Genomic DNA, 18,408 nt, shown 5'->3' on the forward strand with positions numbered 1-18,408 from the left:
CAGCAGCAGCAGCAGTCTCCCCTGCTGCTGCTGCTGCTGCTGCTCCCCTCCTGCCTCGTCACGTGTGTAGCAGCAGGCAGAAGGAAGGGCAGTGTACGTACACCATCAACAGCAAGAGCGCGTGGCAGGATGGATCACTCGCTGCCTGCTGCTGCAGACTGGCGTGCAGCAACTAATACTGCCTACCCCGACGTCGAGCTTCCGCGACATCTCGGGGAGGAGGAGCAGGAGGAGCAGGAGGAGGCAGAAGAGCAGCAGCAACAACAACAGCCACAGAGGCATCACTTCCAGCACAATCGACACTGGGGAGTATTCCAGCTTCACAAGCAGCAGAGACTCTCTCCGAGGACCCCTGGTGTTGTGTGGAGCGAAAGGCTGCGACACAAACTCAGAGATATCGACAGTTCCTTGGCCGTTGCCACGGTAAGGCTGTGCGTCGGCTGCTGCTGCTGCATGCGAAGCTTCGATCTTCGCTTCTGTCGTTGCTCTGATATACCATTAGGGATGTCACTGGAGCTGCACAAGCAACTCTCTCGTTGGCTTAGACGCTGGCTATGAGCCCTCCCTCAAGTGCAGATGCGGCATACCATTGCTGCAGCAGCTGCTTCATTGTTGCTTCTCATTGCTGCAGCAGCTGCTTCATTGTTGCTTCTCATTGCTGCAGCAGCTGCTTCATTGTTGCTTCTCATTGCTGCAGCAGCTGCTTCATTGTTGCTTCTCATTGCTGCAGCAGCTGCTTCATTGCTGCTTCTCATTGCTGCAGCAGCTGCTTCATTGTTGCTTCTCATTGCTGCAGCAGCTGCTTCATTGCTGCTTCTCATTGCTGCAGCAGCTGCTTCATTGCTGCTTCTCATTGCTGCAGCAGCTGCTCCCGCCTCATTGTTGCTTCTCATTGCTGCAGCAGCTGCTTCATTGTTGCTTCTCATTGCTGCAGCAGCTGCTCCTGCTTCATTGTTGCTTCTCATTGCTGCTTCTCATTGCTGCAGCACCTGCTCCCGCTTCATTGTTGCTTCTCGTTGCTGCAGCAGCTGCTTCATCCTCACTCGTTGCTGCAGCAGCTGCTTCATCCTCACTCATTGCTGCTGTTGCTGTGCTTCATCGCTTTAGGTTTGCCGTGGGGGTTACTTAGTGAAATGGTGTAAGAGAAGCTTCACCAGACCCCACAAGAGGCATTTCAAAGTGGACAAGGATAGTCTGGCTCTTCAGTGGGAGTCTCCTAACAAGCCTTCGATGCAAACAACGAGTAATCTTCAGACTCTCCCGATCCGACTCTCCTGCAGCCACTCTGCAAGCTTTGCATGCGTGCGCCTTCACAAGTAGATGTCTTCAGGAGAGAGAGAGAGAGTTTGCGGTGTAAAATTCTCGCTCGAAGTGTCACCAGCGTGTGTTCTGCAGTTTACCTGGATAGTGTGCAGCGCATTACTCCTGGAGAAGACTCCGACTTTTGGAGGGTAGCCAACACTGCTGTCGCTGCAGTTGCTGCTCTTGCTGCTGTTGCTGCTGCTCGTGCCGCTGCTGTCACTGCAGTTGCTGCTCTTGCTGCTGCTGCTGCTGCTCGTGCTGCTGCTGACACTGCAGTTGCTGCTCTTGCTGCTGCTGCTCGTGCTCGTGCTGTCACTGCAGTTGCCAAAAGGCCGTGCTGCTGTCACTGCAGTTGCTGCTCTTGCTGCTGCTGTCACTGCAGTTGCTGCTGACACTGCAGTTGCTGCTCTTGCTGCTGCTGCTCGTGCTGCTGCTGACACTGCAGTTGCCAAAAGGCCGTGCTGCTGTCACTGCAGTTTGTGCTGTCACTGCAGTTTGTGCTGTCACTGCAGTTTGTGCTGTCACTGCAGTTGCTGCTGACACTGCAGTTTGTGCTGTCACTGCAGTTTGTGCTGTCACTGCAGTCACTGCAGTTGCTAGAAGGCCGTGGTGATGGGGTGGAGCTGTTCATCGTTGTGCTCGGTGTGTTTGTGAAGTGCTGTTATACATATATATATATATATCTATATATATATGTATTTTTCTCTCCCTTTGCGTTTGGCTTGCTCAGAATAAGCCCGAAAAAGATATGGCAATTGAAATTCGGGGATCTCGCACTGTTCGTGTCGCATGCAGCTCTCGCGAGGTAGGCGTTTTGAGATTTCCTTGGAGCTCAAACGATCTTTTTGAAACCCCTTCTGCAGCCTCGATGAAGTCTCTTGCCGTTCGCTTTCTGCGTCATCTAGAGAGGCGCTGGCGTGGTGCGTTGGCGATCCTTTTCCGCCTTCCTGTGGCGCGTGCTGCTGTCTGTAAAAAAGGCCGCTGAACGAATGCAAGGCAGCAGTCTCGCCGCATGCTGCACTCGTGTGAACGCAGGCTTGGAGTCTGTGGATTAAGGGGTTGCTGCTGTTGCACGACAAGGCACTGAGAGGACGCTGCGCTAACCCTACAGGCGATCTTATTGCGCTGGAGTGGCAGCTCGCGCAGAAGGATGCTCACGGTAATTCTTGGCTCTCTTCGAGGCTCTTGAGAAAAAGGTCCTTCTTTCCACTTTCTGTGCGTGCCTCTGTGTGTGTATGCCTACACGCTTCTTTCTCAGCTTATCCATTGGGAAGGCAGTGCCCACGGCTTTGCCTGATCTGATCTCTCTCCCTGTATAAAATACGCCTTCTTTTCTGTCTCTTCCTCAAGGGGGCTTGAGCACTCTGCATTCCCTTTGCCCTCCCCCTCCCCCTGAAGGGTCGCCTCCGCTGTGCTCTTTTTACGCCTTCTTCTGCTGTCTCTTCACCCTCTCGCAACGATCCTTCAGGCCGATTCGACGTCAGCACACTCGATAAGCTGCTCACTCGCCTCAACGTCCCTCTTGATCCTCGGTATCAAGAGTATTTCTTCAAAGCCTATGAAGCACAGGGCGTCGACGCTTTAGACTTCCACGACTTCAAACAGGTGCAGGCAGCTACACACACATACAAGTGCATATATATATACACAAATGCGTATATGCATATACATACACACACAATTACATACACACATACATACATACACATTCATATACACACAATTATATACATACATACATCCATACATACGTACACGCATATACACACACATTTACATGCGTATACAATATACGCGAAAGCACACGTGGATTGCTAGCCAGCGCTGGCGCTTCGTGCGTAGCGAGTTGGCGAGGCAGCTCTGCATTCTTCACCTCCGCACTCACGGGTTTTTTTCCCGTGTGAAAAGTGGACAGCTTCGAGCAGCTAGCGAAATGCTCGCAAGTCTGCGCGTGAGCCGTCCTCGAACGAGGGGGTGTAGGGGCATAGTGCTTCTGCCTGGGGAGAAGCAGTTGATGCAGTGGTCTCGCTCTAGCGCAGGAGGCTTGTTGAGGCTTCTCTGCTTGGTAGGGCACTGTATGAGGAGCAGGGAGTAAACTGGTTATACAGGGGATTAGCATCAGGGTGTATTAGCGATGCCTTTCAGTTGGCAGCTGCGACGGCAGCGCTGTGGGGTGAGCGTCACAGATCTGGAAACACAAGCAAAGGCCTTCTTCTCCTTGGCGTGGCTCTCTGCGGTTTAGGGTGGGGGAATTTGAGGGTTTAAAGTGTGTATGTGTATGTGTATGTGTATGTGTATGTGTGTGTGTATGTGTGTATGTGTATGTGTGTATGTGTATGTGTGTGTGTATGTGTGTATGTGTATGTGTATGTATGTGTGTATGTGTGTGTGTATGTGTGTATGTATGTGTATGTGTGTATGTGTATGTGTGTATGTGTATGTGTATGTGTGTGTGTATGTGTGTATGTATGTGTATGTGTATGTGTGTATATGTATGCGTGTATGTGCATGTGTATGTGTGTGTGTATGTGCTGCAGATGATGCGGGAGCTGTTGGTGCAACCCGACATTCAGCTGTATTTCGACCTCTTTAAACTCCCTACTGAGGCCTTTATTTCCGAGGAAGGTGCTGCTGCTGTTATGGCTGTGCTTTGCTGCGACAGGCGTTTCCTCGCGTGTGCGCCTCCTCCTCGCTGCTGGAGTGGAGTACATACACCTGCCTGCCTCCTGCTGCTGCCCCTGCCTTTTGCACTGTGCCTGCAGGCTATTCGCGATTTTTGAGGGAAGTGCAGGGCGTCGATACACCGCGAGCAATCAGGGAGGAACTCGAAGCCTTCAGAGCTGCCAACGACGCTTACAAACAGACGCGGCCGGTACGCCGTAAGGCGTCGGAGGGCTGCATAGGGTCTGGGGTGTATGTACATGCATGTATGCATGTATGTATGTATATATGTATGTATGTATATATGTATGTATGTACATATGTATGTGTGTATGTATGTATATATGTATGCATGTATGTATATATGTGTGTATATACATTGTATATGCAGATATATGCGTATGTGTATATATACATGTATATGTGTATATGTACGAATGTATATATGTGTATGTATGTATATATGTATGTATATATGTATGTATGTATATATGTATGTATGTACATGTGTATGTATATATGTATGTATGTATGTGTATATGTGCCTATGGGAGCAGGTGTGCTTAGGCTGCGTGTTTGAGGCGCAACCCCACCTTGTAGCATGCGTCGCCCTTTCCTTTCCTCGTTGGCATTCCCCGACGTAAAGCGATAGCAGAGAGGAGGGAGGAGGGGAAGAGGGTGAGGAGTAGTGCAGCCTCACCATGGTGGCTGCACTCCTAGATGGTAGTGAGAAACCATCAGCGGCTCATGTTTGCGCATGCGCAGGATCTGGGGGTGTGCTTGACGCTTCTTGGCTTTAATACGTTGCTCTGTTCTTCTGCCAATTCTCTCATGGATCCTCAACGGCAGATGCTGCATCAGTCGCTTTCCCACCCACTCTGCGATTACTGGATCAACTCCTCACACAACACGTATCTTTGCGGCGATCAGGTGCAGTCTGCAGCCGTCGTTCTTGCTGCACTGCTGGTGTTTTGGAAGCGCTGCCTAGCTGTCTTCCACGCGCGTCTATTGATTGCATGGGGTCTGCATGCGGCGGGTGATGTTTTTATCCCAAGTGCATTTTCTGCTTCTGCTACAGCAATGCGGTGGGCGCTGCAGGTTGTTGGTCGTAGCGCAGTTGGACAGTACATCGATTTACTGCTGTCAGGCTGTCGCTGTGTTGAGCTAGACTGCTGGAATGGTGGTGATGGCGAGCCTGTGCTTTTCCACGGAGTGGGAGGTTACCAGCTGACTGGCAGAATTCGATTTCGAGACGTGATCCAGGCGTGCAAGGACTATGGCTTTCAGGTATAGTCATTATTCTCTTGCATCTCATGATCTATCTGGTTATATATTTTTGAGAGAGAGGCAGACACACAGAGAGAGAGGCAGACAGACAGAGAGAGACAGAAAGGCAGACAAAGACAGACAGACAGAGACAGACAGAGACAGATAGACAGAGAGATACAGACGGCTTCCGTCCGCCACTTCTTGATCCTCCAAGCTCTTTTAGTTCTCCTCGTGATAGTGGCCTCCCTTTGGACTGGATGGCAGGAAGGAGGGAGAGGGAGAGAGGGGAGGGGGAAGTTTTGCTGGTAACACTGCTTTGTGTCTGACGGGGGAGAGGGGGTTTATTGTTTTTTTCGCTCTGCAATGTGAAAGGAGACAGACGCGGCAGCAAGGGGGCCTTTCCTTGCGGTGTCGGCTATGCGGCTGTGGTGTCTGCGTCTGCGCCATGCGTGAGGAGGAGCTTTGCTCAGCGTCTTAGTGTGATTTTTTCTTGCTGCTATGCGTGCGGCTGCGCGGAGAGAGGGGAGGGGCTGGAGGCACGTGTGTTTAATCTTTGCATGGAAGGCGAAATCGGACGTGTTGCTGCTGGTGCTGCAGCGCTCACGATTGCCTATTATTCTGTCTCTAGAGATGCACTGCACGACAAATCAGAAGGCGCGAATCACGGAAATCATCAGTGAAATCCTTGGAGATTCCGTCTACCGATGTCGTAAGCGCGCAGTCACGAAACCTCGTGCAGCAGCAGCTCCAGGGGAGGAGGAGAGGAGTCGGAGGGAAGGCTGCTTCTGTCTCTCTCTCTTTCTCCCCAGGAGAGGAGTCGGGGGGAAAGCTGCTTTTCTCTCTCTTTTCTCCCTTCCACGCTTGTTGTGCTGATACGGCACCTTTTTTGCTCAAGGGCCGTTGTACAGCAGCTGCTAGAGTCGCCCACAAATCTTCCCTTTGCTCGAGACACCACATCCCTTTTCCTTTGGCTGCTCGCTCGATTCGAGGCGGAGAGGAAGAAGGAGAACATGCGAGTTTCTAAGAGCTGTAGATGCGCACTTGTGTGGTGCAGACCCTACAACGCCACTGCCTTCTCCTGAACGCTTGTTGGGGTGTTTTCTAATCAAAAGCAAGGTACTCAATGAACTCGGCGAGTTCATAGAAGAGGGAGACGAGGAGGATATCAAAGTAAGCGCTCTTTCTTGCTTTCTCTCTCTGTCTCTCTTTTTCTATTTCTTTCTCTATTTCTCTCTTTCTCTCTAGCGTTCTGCTGTTGGTACATGTATCGGACGAGTTTTGATGGTGGCAGTGCTACTGCCGCTGCTGCTGCTGCTGCAGTCGTTTGTATGTCGGTTGCTGCCACGTCTTGCGGCGCTTAGAGGACGCATGCGCGTTGCATGGGGAGTCGAAGTGCTGCCTGTGCCTGCTTCTACTACGGAACGAAGCGGGTGGTATCCCTCTCAAATGATAATAGAGGAAGGTGTATGTGTATGTGTGTGTATGTGTATGTGTGTGTGTATGTATGTGTATGTGTATGTGTGTGTGTGCCTGTTGCCGTCTGTGTGGTCGATTTTTTTCCTAAAACCTGCTGCAGATGGATGCCCTAGAAATCCAGTTGGCTCAAGAACTGGAGAGTGCGAATCTTGCGAGGAGTTTTCTGCGTGCAAACGAGAATGTTTCTGGCGAGGCGTTTGCCAGCGCGGGGTTGACTGCATCCTCAGGTGTAGCTGCTTCTGGGGGGGGGGCCTCTCACACTGCAGCTTCTTCCGCAGCTGCGCACCCCCCCCCTCTGGCAGCAGCAGCTTCCCCATCACCAGCAGTTCCCCCCAACGGAATAAGCGGTGGCACTGAGGCAGCGATCGACGCGAAAGCGGAGAGAGCAGCTGCCAAATTAGAGAAGCTCAAAGCGGTACAGTCTTGCCGTGGAGGCTGCAGAGAGGGGCTTGCTCTAGGCGTGTGTAGCCAGCTGCTTTTGCTTGCAGCAGCTGCCGCAGCGACCTCGACTGCGCTTGCTGCGCATGCTGCTCAACGTCGGCGTTTGCATCTGCACAGACTGCACGCACACTGCATGCACACTGTATGCATGCATGCCTCCCGGTGTTTTTCTCCTCTGTCTCCCTTTTCGCAGTTCCAGAGAAATATATGTCTTAGGGGACGAAAACTGAGGGGATTCGATCAACCTAGAAATCGTGGGTTCTTGAAGACGGCAGAGCAAACGCCCTAAGTAGCAGGGCACACACACGCGCTGAACCAGGAGCTTCGTTAGGAGGAACTATACACTGCCCCTTGATTTACATTGGGAGACTCTTCTGCATGCGCTTCTGCTGCCCTTTTGTTTCGCCGCTGCTGCGCGCACCCTGTTAAGCGCCGTGGAGGGTTCCATGTGCCAAAAAGTTTCCCGTCTCTCACTCTTTCTCTCTGTCTACGAATGTTCGTCTTTAACGCCTGTTTCAGCCATGGATATCTGCTCTATGAACGAGTCCAAGCTCCTGCGCCTCGCGAAGCAGTCTCCCCTCGAGCTGTAAGCCTACGCCAAACGTGACAGCTTCCTCAAGAGCACCTTCTGCAACAGAGAGAGCACTGCCAACCTGAGTTCTCGGCTGCATTCCTCTGTTTCCCCGCAGCAGCAGAATGCACGGAGCTTTTGGCTGCTTGCTGCATTCCTCTATTTCCCCGCAGCAGCAGAATGCACGGAGCTTTTGGCTGCTTGCTGCCTGCCCACTCGCATGCCTCTGCCTTTGTGCAGAAAGCAATGGTTCACGGATACGTGTAGGGTCACGCAAATGTATAATTTACAGGTGTATCGTTCGCTTTCTGCATGCGCGAGTTTGCTTGCGTGTGGAGTACGTACACTTGAATAGACCTGCCTCCTGCATGCGTGCTTGTCGTGCAGATGCCTCTTCCACCAAAAGTATTTATCGCGCATTTATCCTGCGGGAACGCGGCTTTCCTCCTCCAACTTCGATCCTACGATCTCCTGGAATTTAGGATCGCAGATTGTCGCCCTCAACCTGCAGAGTATGGGCCTTGCCACCATGCTCAACCACGGCAGGTCCGACGCTTTCCGCGTCTGCGGTGTACAGACACTCGCCTGTCTGCTCGCCTGTCTGCTCGCCTGTCTGCTGCCTTCCCCCCTTACGCAATGCATTCTCCCTCTGTTTACCCTTCTCTACGCGCGCCACTTACCAACCTTCTGAAATCATCACCTCCAGGATCCCGTAAAGCCCCTTGTCGTGTTTTCCTCCGATAGGGTCTGTACGCTGTGTATTCACATCCATACACACATATATACATATTTATGTATATATTGTTATCCAATCCTTGGCGCAACGAATTTATTTGTATGCATGATGCATGCAGCATGATGCATGCAGCATGATGCATGCAGCATGATGCATGCAGCATGATGCATTCGCCCGAATCGCCAGTGCACATGCGTCTTTACTCTCTGCCTCCTGCGTCTGTGCTCGATGCATTTGTATACCTCTTTCGTGGATGCGGCTTTTTAGGGCCTCGCCCACTTTCTTATGCGATGCTGCGGCATGCGTTTACAAACAGATTTCAGGAGAATGGCGGGGCACATGGAGGTTATGTTTTAAAGCCCCCTATCCTCAGAAGCTCCCAGCAGCCGTTTGATGCCGTTGCTGCCACTCCCACGGAGCCGCAGGCTCTCCACGTCACCATTCGAGTAAGCCTTGATTGCTTGTCTGCCAGTCAGGCATTTTCAGCGTTTAGAGGCGCTGTTCTCTTCGCTCGCACCTCTCGCCACTGAACACACCGCCTATCCTCTCTGTATGCCTCCTCTGTATGGGGCCCTGACTTTGGCACAGGCTTGAGGTTTGGTTTACTTCTCTCGCTCTTTCGCTTTGGCAAAACCTCAAATTGCCGTGTATCCCGCGCATCTGCGTTTGGTGCATGCAAGGAGGGGTGAGTTTGGTGAGTGCGGTGCACACATGCCTCAGGTCGTGTCTGCCCACCAGCTGCCTCGAACCATCACAGGCGGGCGGAAGACGCGTTCTGCAGCTTTCAACAAGCTGACGAGCCGGAGCAAGCCTTTCCAAAATCCGTTTGTGACTGTTTCTGTCCATGGATCCAGGAGTGAGGCTTTTCTAGATGATGAATAACTGTGTCTGGCGCTTCCGGGGATGGTGTGCAGTGATGCATCTTTTTCGAGACCTTTCTGATTAGCGGATGTTTGTGAGCTGGCGATGGTGGGGGCACAGACATATCCTGCGCGACAGTGCCAGCGGCTGCCACCTCGACGGCTGCCTTTCCGCGGCTGGAGACTGCGACGATTTTCCCGCGTATTTCGCTTCAGCAAGATGGATGCATGCATGCATGGGCTGTTGCTTGGTTGCCTCTTCAGGAGACACTCGTAGCTTCAGGACGCCCGCCGTTTCCAACAACTCCTTCAATCCAAGGCAAGGCATGAGAGAGAGACAGAGAGAGCTGCCTCCATGCTGATGCTGCGTATTCTCCTCTCACCCTTGTGTTTGTATTTTGGTGGAGCCTGCGTGGCTTCTTGCGGATGCCCTGTTGGCATCTGTGCGCAGCGTCCGCTGGGCGTTTGTCTGCAGATGGGCAAATGAAGAAGCCACGTTCGAATTTCTTGTAACACACCCCTCCCTCGCGCTCCTGCTCTTTCGGGTTTACACGGCTGATGTGCGGCCGGAGATGCTGTGTTTTGCCTGCATGCCCATCGACGCCATCCGTTCGGGGTAAGTGCAGTCTCTCTCTCTCTCTCTCTCTCTCTCTATCTCTCTCTCTCTCTCTCTCTCTCTCTCTCTCTCTCTCTCTCTCTCTGTTGGCATTTTATGGAGGTTTTTGTGGTCTTCCCCTGCCGCCGTTGCTCTGAGAAGGCGTTTGCTGATCGCGCTGTGTGTTTTTGCGAAAAAATACTCCGGCGTGGGGGATCGCGCCTTGGGGCGTTCTCACCGTCCGTTGAGAACAGCCGTGCATGCATGCATGCTGCTGATGCATGTGTTTCGAAATGTGCTTGCTTGCCAGCAATTTTGTGCTAGCCGAGACGTTTCAGAGGTTAATGCGTGGTAATAAGCCTCTGCGGCGGCTCGCACGTGCGTGTCTCTGTTGCCCGCCTCCTCAGGCTACGCTGGCTGCCTCTCTATGATAGGGCCTTCCGGTTGCTGCGCTTCTCGGGGATTTTAGTGTTTGTTCGGACGATACATGTTAAACAACCAGGTGAAGCAGCCTGCCTGCCTGCCTGCACTGTCGTTTATTCTCGCTGTGTCCAGTGCGACTCCCACTGTGTGTCACCCTTGCGATATACATCCACTCTGCACTCAGGGCTTCTTGCACTCCACAGAGGCTGCCAGTCTACTGGAAACGAGACGAACTCTTTATACTTATACACGCGTGCTCCTCTTACGTGCATGCGTCTGCACCTGTATCCAAATCTACCTGTGGAGACTGGGAGATACATCTAGAAATGCACTAGCGCGTGTTTTGCGAGCAGACGTAATATTTGCCTCTCCTGAACTTGTTGCCTATCGCTACATGGGTATTGCAACTTTTGAAAATATACATGTATACATGTATATATATATATTAAGTATTCATTGCGTGCCCGTACATCTCAATACAGGGGTGCGTTTGCATGAGTACAAAAAGCAACCCTGCGTAAACGTATTATGTGCAAATGGGTCTGTGGATAACAAGTGCGGGCTGGTAGGGAATTAGCGTATACTCTTTTCCGCGTGCGTGGTTCCTTGGACTTCCTCTCCGCGCTGCCTCTTTCTCTATATGTGCTTTCGTCCATCTGGTAATCTGGTGTTAAGCAGCTACAACGATGTTTCTTTCGCCCCAGTTCCGTATCAGCTTGCCTTATGTTGCCCGCAGCTCCCTCCGCAGCTGCGACTCCCCCTTTAGGACAGAGCTGGCGTTCAGCCTCAGACGTAACTGCGCGATAAGATGCGCTCCTTGTGAGGCATCTCTGCTGTTTTCCGAATTTGGGGCCTTGGGAGTGACGGACGCTGCTGTGTGTGAGGCTCTTCGGGAGTGCACGGCGGTGTGCGTTTCACCGGGCACCCATCAGTGCAGGCAAAAGCAAATCACATTGCCGATGCTCCTAGTCGCTTCTAGTGCGGCAACAGCGACGCATTGTTGGTTCTAATGCGCACTGAGTAGAGAGAGAACTTGCATCGTAAGCATGCTCTGTTTAAGCAGGCATTCCCTGTTCTCCCGAAAGTCCAAATAAGGCCATACGGAGCATCCGGTGGTTGGCTGCCCTAGTAACAGCAGCCGCAGAAGCTACACTTGCTTCAGCAGAAACAGGCGAATTTGATATTAGCGCCCCTGTGGACGCGGTCCCCCATTTAGTTAGAAACTTTCCGCTTTCCAGTTTGTGACTGTGGACTTTCCGCCTCTCCCGAAGGTCTGTACAACCTTGTTTTCCTGCAGGGTAGACGTTCCTTCTGTGATTTTAACATGGTTATTTCTAACCACAGGTTTCGCAGCTTTACTTTGCTGCATTTCGCGCCGGCATTACGTTTACGCAGCAGCACGCCAGTATCGCATGCAATAGCTCTGTGCATGCATCTGCATGCGTTGAACAAGCGGCAGCGCACGGGTCTTTATTTTGCCTGCTGTTGCTTAGAGGGGCTTCAAGGATGCATGGTTTTGAGTACGTCTATGGATATACCTGCGCATTGAAGGACGCGTAAATTCCACCTACATGTGCCCCTCGGGGATATAGTGTAGAGGTTCGTCTATCAGCGCCTTCCCGGCTGACCCTGTTCACGAAGGCGTATGGGCCCGTTACGCACCTTCGTGTGCTGTTTCCCTCCACCGATTGTAGCGAGGCTCCTCTTTTTGCCTCTTTCGAGGTGAATTCATTCTCTCGTACGCCATCTCTCCCTAGAACTCCTGCGTAGTTGCTTCTCTCAGGGGTGCAGCAGTATCTCCTTTGCCCTCCATAGTGCTTGGTAAACCCGCAAATTGGATGGGGTGGGATAGAATTGTGCGATGGAAGGCTGAGGTGCACGGCGGGGCCTCCCACTGGAGACTTGGATGCCAACATCTTGGCTCGGCAGACTTGCTGCAATCTATGAGCGTTAAGCTGCATGGCCTCTGTTTCTCCTCTGCAGCCCAGCCATCGGCATTCAAGAGTATGGGGTTTCACGTGGAGCTTTATTCCAGCAAAGGTGGCGCCCCACCAAGGGTCCCCTCAGGGAGAGTCTTTCAGCCTCTGACCCATTACAAAACCTACTAGAAAGTTCTCAAGTGTCCAACAAATGCTCCCTCCCCCTCTCCCTACCGCCCTTTCCTCCCTGGTGGGTTTCTGCAAAAAAGGAACGAAATAGCGTGCTAGGGTGCAGGGGCGTTGCTGCGCCATCTAAACGCTCCGCCTATTCATGTGTACCCAATTACACATATTGGCAAGCTATAGCGCACTTTGGCACGCAACATCGATTCCACTTCTATCAGGCAACTCTGTTTTGCCGCATGAAGCATTCATTAGCAGGAGCACCAGATGGATAGTTCCTAAATACTTGGGTATTAACAAGTATAACTGGCACAGCAGGATGTGCCCAAGCGAAGCTCTTGGCCCGACATTGGAAGTCGCTCCCGAAGGACGAAAAAGAGCTGCTCTGATATACGTTCCACAGCCTTTAGATATTTCGACTGTGCGCCTTTCGATCCAATACTGCTTATGACGAGAAACTCAGAAATAGGTATTTGGAGTGCTTGAGGGCCTGGAGTTGGAAGATGAATTGCTGCCCTGTTGGTGGTGGTACCCATCGCGTAAGCCGTTTGTCAACGCCCACATGTGCAAGGGATTTGTGGTGGTAAGTTTATGGTGGTCATGCAATGCCTCCCAACGTAATAATTATGGCATTTAATAAGGAAAAGAAGCCAGTTGGGGACGCGAGAGAGACTGAAGGGAGGAAGTCGCTGCACCTCCTGGCTGTGCTAACGTAACAGCCAGTTCATCTCGAGACCGCGGAAACGCGATGATGGATACACTGCAAAACAAGCCGAAAATGGGATATACAAGCATTGCGTGTTTTATACCAAGCATGTTGTCGTAATGCTTTCGTTTCATTCATAAAGGTTGGGCAATCGAAGTCGGCTGAGCCAGCGGCCAGCTGCTGGGCGAGACTTTCGGACGCGGGAACATAGGGGGCCCCCTGAGGCCCCCAGTGGTTCTGATTGAAAGTATCCTGTGGCTGAACCTTCTATCCGTGTGTTTTCCCTTCTCCTGTGTAGTCCTTCAAGCCTAGATCGTAGGCCAAAGCAAGGGGGCGTAGCGGGCTTGGAACCCTGAATGCAGAAGCTCGCTCAAAGCTAACACCCATAGAGCTGGAAAGCCCTGCGCATCAAGCCTCCCACGTTTTCTTCTTTCATTCTGTTTCTGTTTCACTGCAAGCTCTGTTGTGAAAACCAGCGATACCAGAACGCCGTGCGGGCTGTGCCCGTGACCCTGAGCCGTATGTACACCTCAACTGGCCCACTATGGGAGAGCCTCCTGGCACACCTCGTGGCCTCGCTTGGGTAGCGCATCCGCTGCGCTGGTTCGGGTCTCATGGTGTGTCCAATCAAGAAGAAAGCGTCACAGGGCCCTCTGTTCCGTTGGGAGCCTCCGAAAATGCGACGACTCAAGGACCCCACCGGCAGCATCAGCAAAGGCTGGCAGCCTCCATGACTCAAGACTCCTCGCGAATCCTCGATTCACAGGTTTCGCAGTTCCCGGAGGGCTCTCCTGCTACAGAATGGCAGGAGTCTGGGAGCAGCCTGCAGCCTCCCTCGTCTAAGGCCACTCCCCGAGGTGTTGGCTCTGCTGCTCAGAAAAGCACCGTAAGGATTGGAGGGAAGGTGAACCCAGGAGAGGCCTCTGCAGCAGCAGCTGCGGGCCCAGGTAGCTTGAACATGAAATATATTCACAAGTTTGTCATCGACATGAACAAGCGAGCAGCCGCAAAACAGCAGGGCGCACCTGTAGAGTCCTGGGCTCCACCAGAAGGAACTTTCGGGCCTGAAGCAATGACCAAAAGCATTTTGGTCTTTAGCGGAATTCCCCATCAGGAACTCGATAATGTCATCTCAGAATCTTCCGCCATGTGTGAGACTGGGACTCCACGCTTCGCACTTTGAGTTCTCGACTGAAGCTTCAGATGCAGCGCCCAACGAATGCTCTTTACGTACTTCCTATCGGTGTGCTTCCTTGATTCAAACGTCCAATCAGGCACTAAACTCATTTTTACGTATGTGGCCAATGCGCAGCGCTGATTCGGGAGTCCCTGGGGGCAACTGGGTGTCCATCCATTGAACTGGACTGTGTCTTCATGGCCTCTGTGTCTTCCGCTTGCCACCGCTATAAGGACAACCAGGATTACGCGAAAACTCTTATCAGGAGCCAACTCTTTCAAGGTGTGCTAACAAGGCCCCGCTGGGCTCTCGTGCGGCTTCTGCTGCTGCTTCCGATGCTCGTGTTGCGCACGCTGCTGTAGCCATGACCGCGACTGCATAGCGCAGCAACTGATAAGTCTAGCACCCACAGTCTTCTGCATCCTCAGTTGCCGATCCTGTCTACTGTCACTGCTTCTGCAGGCCGAGACTTGTCCGAGCAGGAGTGGAAAGCAGTGCGCCAGTGCATTGACTCCCTTTTATCTTCCCTCGCCAGTCAGTGGAACCGCTTGGGGAATATGTCAAACGAAGCCGATTTGAACCACCCAGTGGGAATAAGGAGGGCGATCCAAAGAGAAGTGTTGGCACAAAAGTAAGGCTGCTAATGAGTACATCTTTTGCAGCAGCCCCCTTGCGTGTGCTGCCAAGAGTTCCCTCTGGAGGTTATTACGACTCAAAACACAGCTGTATTAAGGGCTCTTGGCGCTTGGACATGAAGTAGAAGCCCTTAGAAGGTCTCAGCATTTGGGGGCATTGGGATTCGCGTGCAGGTTCCAGACACAGGAAGGCGGCTTAAAAGCCCCTGTGCATGCATGGCTTTTGGCGTTCATCGTCACGGTCGAAGTTCCTATTTGTGCGCCTCGCCAGTGCAAACGCTAATCGGTGTGCTGGCGTGAAGTCAGCTGGCTCGATTCAATTGAACACAGTAAACCCGTCATTTCTGTCCAATTCGGTTCGTGCCTTTTCTGCAGGGCAGAGGTGAAAGACAAGATCTTGCGCCACTGCGAGCTGCTCGTCGCCGTGGCCAGCCATTGCCTCTCCCTTCCCGCGGCCTTCTCCACTACGCGGATCTTCTACAACCAGACTCTAGGCACCATATTCCGTTTCCTTTTGGAGTTTTGCGAAGGAGTCGCTGCTTATCAGTGCGAGGACCTTGCCGTCAAACACTTCAAGGCAGCTATGGAGACAGCGCAAAGTAAGGTCCATGCTTTAGCGGATAGAAAACGTACTGGCGGGGTAGGCGGCACTCTAGCCGACGACTGCGGACTAGCTAGTTAGATATAGCCTTTACTGCTCAAGTGCGCAGCCACCAGCGTTCACATGGGCTGCGCTAGCGCGTTCTGTAGTCCACTGCATTAGTTAAGCGTAGACAGCCTACCAGTTTGCTGGGTACCTAGCTGGTGGTCTAAGTGGAATTTCAGGTACGATATCGAGGGAGCAATCCAGCTAACTAGGCCCTTCACCGCAACTTGGGGCTATTGTGCTACACGAAGGCTGCTGTTGGTGCCTTCTGTGCACTGAAACTTTATAGAAGATGATGTTTGCTCCCTTCAAGTGGTCCTAACTTCCTCCCCTCTCGCATCCCTTTCCTGCCTCCACATTCTCTGTCGTTGGCTATCTTTCCTTCTCATTTGCGTCATACATCCACGTTTAAAGAGAGACCTGAACATGCGCTTGAGCGGAAGACCTGCTCACCTTCCAGTGTGTCGGGAGATACACAGAAAGCGACCACAAGTGTCTCAGAAGTGGCTGTGCGCATTCGCATTTTTACGTGCCCTTCAGAAGATCTGCCCCCCTACCACACGCTGCGCATTGATGCTGTGGTGAGTTACGTTTCCTTCCTTCACCAGCAATTAGGCGAACGTCAGGAGGCCATGGAAATAGCCAGAAGTGCATTCAAGGAAGTAGCCGAGACAATGGACACAGTCCCCGAGGGAGACTTCGTGGTGGTCACCAAGGCTGCGAGAACCCTCTTGCGGCTTATCAACTCGTGGTCTGAAGATTCCAAGCGAGTTCTTATATCGACTGCTTCTGTATTTTAATGAAACCCCTGACTCTTCTCATCGCTCCCTCCTTTTCAAGTTCCGAGCACTTGATTTACGACTTGGGGGCACAGCCGAGTTGAGGAGGGCAACAATGCAGCAAAGCTCTCTCTATACATTCATAGCCATGAACCTCCTACGATTTAATGAACAGGAACGGATCCTATGTCTTAAAGCTGGGCCCTTTTGTAAAAAGCTTATGCGGGTGTGAAGAATGGGCTTCCATATCAGAGCGACTGTTTTCTGGGGTAAAAAAACATGCTTGGCGCTGTCTTGCACCTCTTCAGTATTAGAGCCCAAGCTTTTTTAGGGGTCGATATATTAGGACAGTGTGTGGTGCGGTCCTTCCTGCTTACCTACGTGGGCACAAGGACTGATCGCTTAGGAATGCGCCTTTGGTCAAGTGCAGGTCCATCTGCACACGGCGACACCATGGGAGCTGACGCCTACATCCACTTGGGGATGCTTAAACTAGATTCTTCTGTCCATGCTTGTGCATTTTAGAGCACATAGATTAAGTTACGATTAGGTCTGCATTTGTAAATATTTTGACTTTAGCTTCTAGAGGAGGCTCCTCCAGCTTGACTGCAGAATATGAGAGACATCGTTGATTGTGGGTTAAGCCGCACTTTGGCACTTTCTACTAAACAGTCATGTTTAATCACGCATGAGTAAAGATTTTACTTGTGCGTTTGCCTGTTTGTCTATCTTATCTATTCTCATAATAGCGTTGGCCTGATTCAAGAAGACGCAAAATTGTGTGTGTCTGCCCCAGGTGCTATGTGCAGCTGGCGGCGGATGCTCAGAGTGCATTAAACGTGCAGCCATTCGTAGCGTTGCTGCCTCGCTGCCCCAGTACTCGAACCTTGATGGTGGCGGATAGGGAAAGGAGGGAGCACTTCGTGAACGTTATGGAATGACTTTCTATGAAGTTTGTATCGAATTTGGAGTTTAGTGTCTTACGGAGACCGTACATAAAGCATGACAGTTAGTAAAGTCGCAGCGCGTCATTTCGATCAAGCTGTTCCCCGGGTTCCCCTGCAGCAGGTTTATGGTTTCAATCAAGGCATGTGGTAGCTTAATACTTTGAGGCTTTTTGACAAGAGTCATAATGGAAGCAGACAATAGCACGCCTTCTGGCGTGCAAGAGGCAGGGCCTGAATGCGAATGTGAACTAAGCAGCTCCATATCTGATCAAAAGGCGTTATATATCAGCTGATAGAGTACTTACGGATGCCTCAATGGGGCCATGTTCACCAAAAAAGCATGATGGTCATAGGGATGGACAAGTGCGCAAAGCTTTCATTGGCCGATTGGCGATCCACTTCGCATAGTAGTGTGCCAGGAAGTTCTAGGAAGAAAGAACTCTTGATTTTTTGAGCAACGCTCGTTTCCCCTAAGGTAAGCAAGGTAGAATCAGCACCTCAGCAAGATGAAGCAGGCGGTTCTGAGCATCCATTGCGTCTAAGTGGCTCTGCGACTGGTACCTTATTGCGTGATTCTTCTTTAGAATTCAAGAATAAGCAAATATCGAGGAGCTTATGGATGCGCTACATTATTACAAGCGGCCAGCAGGTTGGCCGGATGCCAGTTGTCCACTGCATCGTATTTAGCTCCTTCATGGATTAGCCCCAAACTTTGTTCTGCGGCGTTAGACGCCACCACAGCATGAAAAGAAGGATGGGCGGCAGGTGTATAATTTGCTGAATTAATAGCAAAGTGCGGCATCGACCAGCGCCTCGATACATAACCGGGTGATGGTACCAAAAACGGACCTCAAAGGTGGATTATAGGCGTGAATTTTAGACCCTTGAACAAGAGTTTTCAGAGCATAATTCGCAGATGCTTCCTATTCGCCCCTCACGTAGCAAACTACATAACTAATGCCAGCTCAACGATTGACTTCGCAGAAAAGTGCTTACCGATCCCGTTGCACGTTCATGGCAGGCACATCGCCACGTCAGCGATCTGCATTGGCACTCGCAAAGTTGAGGATACCTGTATGCTG

At 51.7% G+C, this 18,408-nt stretch overlaps 3 protein-coding genes across 3 annotated transcripts; all 3 read left to right on the forward strand.

Annotated features, from left to right (window-relative positions):
- Positions 1-129: 129 nt before the first annotated feature.
- LOC113147328 lies at positions 130-2,621 on the forward strand. The gene is made up of 5 exons (XM_026337533.1): positions 130-233; positions 348-423; positions 2,033-2,107; positions 2,338-2,461; positions 2,581-2,621. Exons 1-5 carry the CDS (start codon positions 130-132, stop codon positions 2,619-2,621), a joined length of 420 nt encoding a protein of 139 aa, XP_026193318.1.
- A 184-nt stretch (positions 2,622-2,805) lies between these two features.
- Positions 2,806-10,658, forward strand: LOC34623372 (1-phosphatidylinositol 4,5-bisphosphate phosphodiesterase gamma-2). The gene is made up of 17 exons (XM_026337535.1): positions 2,806-2,907; positions 3,840-3,927; positions 4,065-4,174; positions 4,729-4,893; positions 5,062-5,250; positions 5,830-5,941; positions 6,287-6,402; positions 6,809-6,935; positions 7,017-7,123; positions 7,343-7,403; positions 7,669-7,735; positions 8,108-8,266; positions 8,773-8,902; positions 9,177-9,312; positions 9,581-9,635; positions 9,792-9,932; positions 10,319-10,658. The coding sequence occupies exons 2-17, from the start codon at positions 3,840-3,842 to the stop codon at positions 10,656-10,658; spliced, it is 2,103 nt and encodes a 700-aa protein (XP_026193320.1). The 5' UTR covers positions 2,806-2,907.
- Positions 10,659-13,686: 3,028 nt separating this feature from the next.
- On the forward strand, positions 13,687-16,400 carry LOC34623373 (14-3-3 protein homolog). Its single transcript, XM_026337536.1, has 5 exons — positions 13,687-14,293; positions 14,455-14,601; positions 14,782-14,950; positions 15,330-15,553; positions 16,141-16,400. The coding sequence occupies exons 1-5, from the start codon at positions 13,687-13,689 to the stop codon at positions 16,398-16,400; spliced, it is 1,407 nt and encodes a 468-aa protein (XP_026193321.1).
- The last annotated feature ends 2,008 nt before the right edge of the window (positions 16,401-18,408 follow it).

Source organism: Cyclospora cayetanensis, unplaced genomic scaffold, assembly GCF_002999335.1.
Source record: "Cyclospora cayetanensis isolate NF1_C8 unplaced genomic scaffold, CcayRef3 CcayRef3_contig_19, whole genome shotgun sequence".
Taxonomy (NCBI): domain Eukaryota; phylum Apicomplexa; class Conoidasida; order Eucoccidiorida; family Eimeriidae; genus Cyclospora; species Cyclospora cayetanensis.